This window comes from Sitodiplosis mosellana, unplaced genomic scaffold, assembly GCF_009176505.1.
Source record: "Sitodiplosis mosellana isolate CC-2019 unplaced genomic scaffold, AAFC_SMos_1.0 Smas_scaffold_6434, whole genome shotgun sequence".
Lineage (NCBI taxonomy): Eukaryota > Metazoa > Arthropoda > Insecta > Diptera > Cecidomyiidae > Sitodiplosis > Sitodiplosis mosellana.
The window spans coordinates 1,745-11,533 of record NW_022601662.1 but is presented as its reverse complement, the minus strand read 5'-3'; the positions used below and the strand labels follow the sequence as shown (position 1 = coordinate 11,533).

Genomic DNA, 9,789 nt, shown 5'->3' with positions numbered 1-9,789 from the left:
GAGAGAGAGAGAGAGAGAGAGAGAGAGAGAGAGAGAGAGAGAGAGAGCGAACAAAAAATGAATGAAGATATAGCGAAAGCCGTTTTCACAGTGAGGTTAAACGCCAAGCATTGACTTCAATTAGGGAAAGGTGTGCGCTGCCAAGCGGCTGCCACTTAATTAGAGTTTATTGTGTTTTATTTTCCATTCCTTTTCTCATTAAAAACTTTTATTCGTTTCTGTCATTTCTTTCATATTGGCCGGGGTCATTCGAATTGAGTCATGCAATTTTTGTTTCTCTTTCACCACGTTGAACAAACAACATAAGACTCATCGCGATGATCGGATTTCATTTTTTTTTTTTGAAGCAATATTTACCCAATGAATCAAACTCTTCCCATGACTTTGAAGTCAAATAATGATTTTCTTTTCTGCTTTGTTTTGTTGTCTTTCTACTTTTCACGTATTCTTTATTATTACATTTTATCTAGCGTCAATATTATTGAATTCGTTCGTTATTTTTAAAGTTGCATCAAAGTTTGTTTAGTTAGACACTTTGATATCAATTTTTTTATCGATTCTAGATAGTGGGTCCTTATTTATTTTTTTTTTTATCTTTTCGACAATACACAACATTTCTTTCCATTAATTGGGTATTGATTTCTATCACTGATCATATGATAGTTTGATCATTGATAACATTTTCTTTTGTTTCTTCTTTTTCTCTGGCTGCTTCTGCTACTGCTTGCGATAAAACACTCAAACATTTTTATAAATCACCAGGAAAAACCGTATAAATTCTGGTGTCCACTAGCAGAGCGGAAGCAATTGTTTTTGGGAGACTGAGGGGCATTGTATCGATTTTTTGGTTTAATACATTTCCAAGATACCATCATATTTTGATAGAAACAAATATTTTGTGGGGAAAAATGAAAGAGCTTTTTCTTATTTGCGCTGTGATTTCAGCAGCAGTGGTACACGTTTTTTTTCTTCATCTTTTGATTTTATTTCTTTCTGTAATATAAAAACCAGATTTAATATTTTCTTTACTTTTCAGCTTGTAAACGGATCGTCCAATGAACCGAAACATGTTAGCCTTCTGGCTGTACATTTGTCAGGAGATGACAACCTCCGCATTACCGATGAACAGATCGAATGCATTCAGGTGAAGCCATTCTCGACAACACTCCAATTCATTTGAGATTCTTAATGAATCAAATCATTTAAGACTCGTTAGGAAGATTACTCATTATAAGTTTAAATGCGTTATTTAAGCTTAAACACACAATTTTAAGAGAATGAATTCAATACTTTTATCCTATTTCTTTAAAAGAAAATAATAGATAACAAATATTTTCATCAGATTATGTGTAATCGTTTTAAATCAATTAAATTCTTTCAGGATGGCGAAAAAAAGATCATCGATTTGCATCCAAATTTGAAAGAATGGTTTGATGACGTTGCAGTGACATCGATATATTTGACGGAATTTGCTGATAGTTGTCATGCACTTTCCGGCATCAAGAAAAGGTAAGTGGTTCATTTTTATGCTGCAATTTTCGAAACGAGCAACAATATTCTGCATTGAAAATCTAATCTAAATCATAAAATTCGATTTAACTTATTGTAGGTTATGCTTTGTGCAGCTTAGCATTGTTACAATTAAAGAACGCAAACGTTTGTTTGGAAATCTGAACGACGTGAGTGTGATTTGAAATCCGTTAGTCTCGCATGAGCTGGTGAATATAAAAAATTTATGTGTTGCAGGAGCAAAAAACGGTTTTGGAGGAACTCAAGAAACTCGTTGAAGAATGTCTAAAAGAAGAATCAAACTCATTGTTTTCATTGTTTGACCGAGACGATACTCGCATCACTGACAAACAGAAACAATGCATTGAAGTGAGCACAATTCCAATATTTACAAATAATTTCATTCGCAAAACCTGTTCATTACTCTAAATCAAATAAAAACCATGTCAAAATAGGATGGATATCAAAAGGTGGCATCCGAAAATCCTGCTTTTGCATCGTGGATTGATGACATTCAAAAAACATTTACTAAGTTAGCAGAAGACGCCCAACGATGTGGTACACTAACAAACTGGCTTAAAAAAGTGTAAATTTATTGAATAAACTTTATTCATTTCCTTTGCACTCAATCTTACCTTGATGATTTAATTCTGTGAAATATCACCGTAGGGGATGCTATGTCAAATATTATGTTTATTTTCAAATGCAATACCAGCGCTTATTCGGAAAAGTGACAGAAGTTAGTTCGTTGAACCATTTTGTTGTAGCCATTTTTTTCAATTGTTTTTACAAATGTTTATATTAAATTGTTCGATATAGAAACAACAAAAAGGTTTGAAAGCATTTCAGAAAGTTGTAACAGATTGTTTGCTGGGCAACGCGGTTGAAGCGATGGATTTTAACGCACTTGAGTTCTTTGATGGTAACTCTTTTCGCATTACTGAAGAACAGGATGGATTAGCTTTACTCACAAATGATGGTTCAATTGATGTGTTCACAAGTCAATTGTTAGACGAAGACGATACTCGTATCACTGACGAACAGAAACAATGCTATCAAGTGAGCCCATTTCCGATCATAAAAATAATTCATTTTATTTCCAAAAACTGTTCATTACTTCAAATCAAATAAAAACCATGTCAAATTAGGATGGGTTACAAAAAGTGGCCTCAGAGAATCCCGCTTTAAAACCGTGGTTTGATGACATTACACAAACATTCGCTAAGTTAGCAGAAGATGCCAAACGATGCGGTACACTAACAGACTGGCTTGAAAAACTGTAAGTTTTCCTTTGCACTCACTTTTACCTTGATGATTTAATTTTTGGGAAATTTCACCGCAGGAGATGCAATGTACAATCTTACAATGATTTTCAAAGAGAATACGGTCGCTTATTCAGATACGTGACACAAGTTAGTTTACTGAATCATTTTGCCTGAAGATTTTTCTTTTCAAGTGTTTTTACAATTGTTTAAATTAAATTCTTTGTCATAGGAACAACAAAAGTGTTTGGAAGCACTTCAGAAAGTCGTAGCAGATTGTTTGCAAGGCAGCGCTGTTCAAGTCATGGATTTTAATGCATTTAATTTCTTTGACGGTATTTCGACTCGCATTACTGAAGAACAAATCCAATGTCTTTTAGTGAGTGGAATAGTTACATTTTGATGACATAATTCAATGTTTACGATTAATTCATTATACGATGTGATGTCACGGTATTTAATCCAGTGATTAATTTACATTTTTCCACTTTCAATTAGGAGGGATATAAAGACATTGTCGATGAAGAATTACAAGAATGGTTCAACGATGTGGTGGAATCAGTGAAGCAACTGGCAGAAAATTTAAAAGAATGCGAAAAACTTTCGGGACTAAAACAATTGTGAGTCTAGTTTTTAAGTAGTTTTTGCGTGACTTAGATGAAATTTAAAGTTTTACTATTTGCACGAGAAATATTGCAAGTATTTAATTGATGTTCTCGTGACAAGAGCCTCTCGTTCAGTTTAATTTCCACCTGATTTTGTAAACAATAAAATATTCAACAATATCAATTTCGTAGGAGATGCTATACAAAACTAGTTGGAACCGCTCACGATGAATATAATCGCTTGAACGGAAAATTGTCAAAAGTAAGTGCAATGGAGTGTTACTCTCGGTTTTGTTTACGTTTTTTCTTCTTTGAATGACAAGCCAACGTTCGTTTATAAGACACTTTTGAATTTTTTTGTTTGCAGGAACAAAAGGAAGTTTTGAAAGAACTCGGGAATGTTATCCAAACATGCTTGTCGAACGACAGTGTCTATTAAAGTTCATGATGCCATAATGCTATTGTTTTCAACGCAAAAACTACTTACTAAAGTCATACACAAATGACTCATATCACAATGATTGAAGTGTTCACAATTCATGGTGGCGATTTTTCTTTTTGTATAGTGGCGGTGTAGAATAAAGTCATATTTGAAGAAACAATCTCTCTGTTTAGTTTCATTTGAAGAAAAAACCAAAAAAAATCTGGTTTGTTTAGTTATAAAACGGTACTTTACGTGTTGTTTATCAAAACTAAAAAAAGATTACATTACATCATCACACCTTGGCCTACAGAAAGTGTCTACTCAATCATGTTGCTTTCATTCAACTCGAATGCACTCGTGTCGATCGGTTCGAATTTCTCGTTTGACAAATTGGATATGCGTTGTAATCATCGATTAATGATGATAACAGCATACAATAGATGGATGATGCATCATGCATTAGAAGCACTTGAAATCGTTTCACTTGAAACATTTCCACGGGGAATTGACAAATTGGTTTACTTAAAAAAAAATATTCTAAATGAATGGACTTATCCACTTAATTCTATCCAATTTCGGAGATTACCTCAAACGCTGCCATAATAATCCAATAAATAACCCAATAACAATAGCAAATAAGCAGAAGAAGACCGTAGAAGTATTCTCGATTAAAAAAAAAATAAAAATAAATATGTCAAAGAAGTGGGCAGAAAATGAGATTTTTATCGCCAAACATTACAACAAAAATAATTATAGTCGTAAACAAAAAGAAAGAAAACGAAGGAGATTCATAAATATTTCATATTTTGGGACGGAAATAGCACCAGGTTTTAAACTTGGCGCGCTGTTTAATTTCGATTTGAAATTATAAATTACATTTATATGCACTTTGAAATTGGGGGGCGCTAAAGTCGCCTCAATTTACTTTGACATCCCACCAGCCGCTGTATGAATCACACCGATTGGGTGAGTATAATACGCGTGACCGATTGGAACATAATCATTGATTCGGTTGACATGAGGTGTGTGCGTTACGAGTAAGATATTGCGAAATATTTAGCATTATTGAAATGCTTGGGTTTACTACTCCAAAGATAATTTCGTGAGGCTATCACCTGATTTCGTTGATTGTTGCCTCAAATAAGCGGGTGTTTTCTTTGTTTTCAATTATCCGCCGGTATCTTTTCGAGTCGTACATCATGTTTTTTTTCCACTTTCAATCAAGGCTCTCTCAAGATTAATTGACACCGTATCGACTCTTATCACTATCGCGATATCCGATAATAACCAAACAATAAATGTACGCATCAAATTATTGTTTGCACATTTTTATTTAACTTGAGTGAAACGTTGCGTATGTAGCACATGTGAGAAATTGCTATAAATTGAGCAACATATTGAACGAACGAAATCAAAAGTGATTACAATTTAAAACGGTGCATTTCAATTAACACAAAAACCCATTAATAACAAGGATGAAGCTTATTCTAGTGATTTTTGCTGTGACTTCGGTGGTGACGGTAGATAATATTCTCGTCTTTTAGTAAATTTTCTTCAAAAAAAAGTGTTTCGATTTCTGTACACTTGTCGCGATTTCAGTTTGCAAATGGATTGCCGAGCAGTGAAGCGGAATTTGACTTTGATGTATCCGATATCGATTTGCTCACAATTGACTATATGCTTGACAACGGACTTCCCATCACCGACGACCAAATCCAATGCATTAGAGTAAGACAAATTGGATATCTATTAGGGATCCATGTACCATCAATTGATATCAATCAAGCGTTTCAAACTAATTTTTGTTGTCTATTACATTGCGATTCGTTGAACACTCCGCCCGACCGATTCGTTGAACACTCCGCCCGACCGATTCAATGTTGTTTCGAATAGGATGGCGTTCAAACGGTTATAGATGACAACCCGGAATTGCAGTGGTGGTTTGATGAGGTTGAAAAATCAATGACAAAATTACAGGAAAACGCCATAAAATGCGCCTCACTTACTGGAATCAATCAAAAGTTTGTTTCTACTATGAGCCCAAACATTACTCATTTGCACTCACTTACACGTTAAACTGTAATTTTATAATGGTGCTCGTTGTTTTCTCTGTCTCCTTCTTCTTTTTTTCCCCATTTAATGCAGACGCTGTTATTTGAAACTTAAACTCACTGCACAGTTGGAGCTTAGTCGCTTGGTCAAGTTATTACCAGCCGTAAGTATAATCCACTTTTGTAATAGTTTTCAAAAGTTTATAAACGAAACGGCAGAGAAAGAGAGAAAAAAAAACGTTTTATGAATTTGTACTTGTAGGAACAGAAAGCAATATTGTTGTTAATAAAGGGCATCGTCAAGGGATGCTTAGAATAACTATGGAATGGTGCAACACGGTGTTCATTGTTTTAATCCACAAATAAACATTTTATCACTCAAAACTATGGAAAAATCCAATTAAACTTTATGTCCAATTTCTGTAATGACACTAAAGATTAACCAAGCATTTGAATAAAAAAATGAGCAAAAAAAAAGACAAACCCGAATGGAAAAAGTTTGAATGAGTGAGGAAAAAGAAAGCTTATGGTTTTCATAGGTGTAAATTATGTTAAAGAGGATTTGAAATATATGAGTATATTAGAGTGGTCCAAAAAAAAAAAGTTTTCCCTCATCCGGAATGTCCGGCCAGTTTCGAAAAATATACCTCAAAAAATATGATCTGTCTAAAAAAAATGATATGGGTACCATACAAAATCATGAGGCAAGAATTATATGAAATTTTTCATGACAGCGATTTCGGAAGCCATTTTGGATCGCAACATTTCGACTAATTCCATTATTCCAACCAAATTTCGACAAAAAGTGTTGATGGGGTTTTGTTTGGCTCGTCAATATCTACAACTTTTACCAAGACATCAGCCCTTGAAAAGGCCTTCTGGGCCAGTTACAGTGTAAAATGACCCAAAAAATGGCAATTTTTCAGCATTTTTTACATTTTTCGCTCCACGAGACACCCAGGCGGTGGACCTTTGTTCAGTTTTGGACTTGTATCGTGTAGCCAGAACCTGTACAAACATTTTGGTACTTGTCAGACTGCGATTTGGATGGAATTTGGCGACAATTGATTCACACATATAAGACAAATTTCAGGCCAAAATGATCAAATCACGAATACGAGCTTCGGTTTGACAGGTAAAAGCAAATGATTTCTACCTTTTCTGCCTTTGAACATCTAGTATGATCCTTTACGAACATTTTGGGTACTTACATGACCAAATCAAGTGATATTTCCAGATATTTCTGGCCTCATATTCGATTTCAACTCCCAAAAAATCGACTTTTGACCAAAAAATCCTTAAGTATAGGCTTTTTAGGGATGGTGTCTTGGTACAATATTATTTTTTCTCGAAAATATGGGGAGTCTACCCAGACAAAAACTCTCAAAATTGACTTTTCGAGGTACCTCCCGAGCAAAAGTTACGTTTTTCATGCATTTTTCTATGAAAATATCAATTTTTGTTCGAGAGGTACCCCAAAAATCAGTTATAAGAGCTTCTGTGTGAGTAGATTCCCAATATTTCTCGAAAAAAATAACTTTGTACTAAGAAACTCAACCAAAAAGTGTATTTTTGGGGTACCTTCCGAACAAAAATTGATATTTTCATAGCAAAATCCATGGAAAACGTATATTTTGTTAGGGAGGTACCTTAAAAAGTCAATTTTGAAAGTTTTTGTCTGGGTAGACTCCCCATATTTTTGAGAAGAAATAGCATTGCACAAAGACACCACCCCTAAAAAGCCTATACTTAAGGATTTTTTGGTCAAAAGTCGATTTTTTGGGAGTTGAAATAGAATATGAGGCCAGAAATATGTGAAAACATCACTCGATTTGGTAATGTAAGTATCCAAAATGTTCTTAAAGGGTCATACTAGATGTTTAAAGGCAGATAAGGTAGAAATTATTGGCTTTTACCTGTCAAACCGAAGCTCATGTTTGTGATTTGCCCATTTTGGCCTGAAATTTGTCATATATGTCTGAATCAATCGGCCCTAAATTCCATCCAAATTGCAATCTGAGAAGTGCCAAATTGTTCATACGGCTGCTGGCTACACGACACGAGTCGAAAACTGAACAAAAATTTACCACCTGGGGGACCAGTAGAGCAAAAAATGCAAAAAATGCCGAAAAATTGCCATTTTTCCGGTCATTTTACACTGTAACTGGCCCAGAAGGCCTTTTCAAGGGCTGATGTATTGGTAAAAGTTGTAGATATTGATGAGTCAAACAAAACCCCATCAACACTTTTTGTCGAAATTTGGTTGGAATAATGGAATTAGTCGAAATGTTGCGATCCAAAATGGCTTCCGAAATCGCTGTCATGAAAAATTTCATATAATTCTTGCCTCATGATTTTGTATGGTACCCATATCATTTTTTTAGACAGAACCTATTTTTTTGAGGTATATTTTTCGAAACTGGCCGAACATTCCGGATGAGGGACAACTTTTTTTTTTGGACCACTCTAGAGTATATGTATTACACATCGAGCAAACGCATTGACAAACGAGCATTCCGTCTTGATTTGCATGCATGACCGAATTTGTATCAAAGGTAATCTGTGTCAACTTCAAAGCGACCAAATACATTTCGAGAAAAAATTGTGTCTTCCTCCTGTTAAATACGTTTAGATTTTTTTCCGTTGAAAAAAAAATGTGCAATCCAATCGATCGGTGCTACGGTGGAAGAGTATCGGGGGAAAGGCAGATATAATCGCAAAGCGGTTGTATAGCCTTTAATCGAAAAATTAATCGACATCGTTTTCTTTCTGTACATTTTCACATTCCGAATAAAAAATTTTATTTCGTCTTTTACTCTAGCTTTTACTTTGTTGTTGCTCTTTCAACAGAGACAATTTATTGACCGAGCTAAATTTAAAAATACACTGAAAACGCAATCGAATCGGTTCTTAGCGTGTGTGTGTTTTTTTTTTTTTTTTTTTTTGAAGTGATAAAATGAATTCGTAATTGATGGTGATGTTGAATATTTTGACACCATATGAGCCAGTCGGTAGCTACGTGCCTTCGAGCGTAAAATGATGTTGCCATAGTCTGAAAGTTTGTGTGTTTTTCTCTCTCTCTCTCTCTCTCTCATTTTCTGTCTGACTCCTCGTTCTTACGTTGTTATTTTTTTGGTTTGGTTTTGTTTTTGTAACCAATGACGTAAGAAGAAAAGAGCACAAGTCCTTTTTCTTGTTTCCGCAACTGATGTTATTATTAAGGTCGTAAATTAAACTCTCCCAAGAACATGCACAAACAAGCATACCAAAAGTGAACAAAATTCTTCAGATGGTTGTCGAAAAATACTTTCAACTATTATAACGAGCAAAAGTACCTGCAAGAATGTCAAATAAATGAATGAAGAGAGAGAAAAAAATACGCACAGAATGAGCGAGTGGGAGAGAACGAGATGGAGTGTGTCTGTGTGCACATTGTAACAATGGAATTCCAACATCGCAGCCCGTCCGTTTCACAGTCCAAAAACCGGTCGATCAATGCGTTTGCTCCCTTTTTCGTTCGAAATGGGTCATCAATTTCGATTAATGAATGAAGTGACATTTTGAGACAATCTGTTTTAATAATAGGTCTCAAGTAAACTGTGGCTCTGCATAAGTGTTGGACTGATTGAAAGTTATTCTATTAAAGCTTAATAAAAATGATATCTCGATTTTGTTTTTCGTCTAATCCATCGATTCCGTTAAGCTTGCTCCAATTTATTTCCTTCATTTTTCATTTTACTGGGTTTTATTTTGTGCTTTGTCTCGTTTCATTAAAATCCATTTTAATTCCATTGTGTAATTGTGCTCATAGCCATTAAGAATTTTGCCGGACGCAAAAAGTGGCGGCTGATGTGAACACCGTCGATGCTCGTACATTGTCGCGAGCTTAAATCATAAAAACCATGTACATTTCCGTTTGTTTGATATTTTTCAAGTGC

At 34.7% G+C, this 9,789-nt stretch overlaps 2 protein-coding genes across 2 annotated transcripts; both read left to right on the top strand.

Moving 5' to 3' along the window:
- Nucleotides 1-776: 776 nt before the first annotated feature.
- LOC129579702 (uncharacterized) lies at nt 777-3,978 on the top strand. The gene is made up of 14 exons (XM_055469869.1): nt 777-953; nt 1,037-1,144; nt 1,382-1,509; nt 1,610-1,679; nt 1,747-1,878; nt 1,965-2,095; nt 2,179-2,248; nt 2,329-2,568; nt 2,658-2,788; nt 2,852-2,921; nt 3,004-3,150; nt 3,270-3,391; nt 3,569-3,638; nt 3,744-3,978. The coding sequence occupies exons 1-14, from the start codon at nt 909-911 to the stop codon at nt 3,813-3,815; spliced, it is 1,536 nt and encodes a 511-aa protein (XP_055325844.1). The 5' UTR covers nt 777-908; the 3' UTR covers nt 3,816-3,978.
- Nucleotides 3,979-5,136: 1,158 nt separating this feature from the next.
- Nucleotides 5,137-6,340, top strand: LOC129579701 (uncharacterized). The gene is made up of 5 exons (XM_055469868.1): nt 5,137-5,320; nt 5,400-5,528; nt 5,694-5,821; nt 5,946-6,015; nt 6,114-6,340. Exons 1-5 carry the CDS (start codon nt 5,276-5,278, stop codon nt 6,168-6,170), a joined length of 429 nt encoding a protein of 142 aa, XP_055325843.1. The 5' UTR covers nt 5,137-5,275; the 3' UTR covers nt 6,171-6,340.
- The last annotated feature ends 3,449 nt before the right edge of the window (nt 6,341-9,789 follow it).

Coding starts and splice junctions, on each gene's coding strand:
- LOC129579702 (XM_055469869.1), top strand. CDS start 909: ATGAAAGAGCTTTTTCTTATTTGCGCTGTGATTTCAGCAGCAGTG. Junction 954..1,036: donor CTGTGATTTCAGCAGCAGTG/GTACACGTTTTT, acceptor TTTACTTTTCAG/CTTGTAAACGGATCGTCCAA. Junction 1,879..1,964: donor AACAGAAACAATGCATTGAA/GTGAGCACAATT, acceptor ATGTCAAAATAG/GATGGATATCAAAAGGTGGC.
- LOC129579701 (XM_055469868.1), top strand. CDS start 5,276: ATGAAGCTTATTCTAGTGATTTTTGCTGTGACTTCGGTGGTGACG. Junction 5,529..5,693: donor ACCAAATCCAATGCATTAGA/GTAAGACAAATT, acceptor TGTTTCGAATAG/GATGGCGTTCAAACGGTTAT. Junction 6,016..6,113: donor TGGTCAAGTTATTACCAGCC/GTAAGTATAATC, acceptor TTGTACTTGTAG/GAACAGAAAGCAATATTGTT.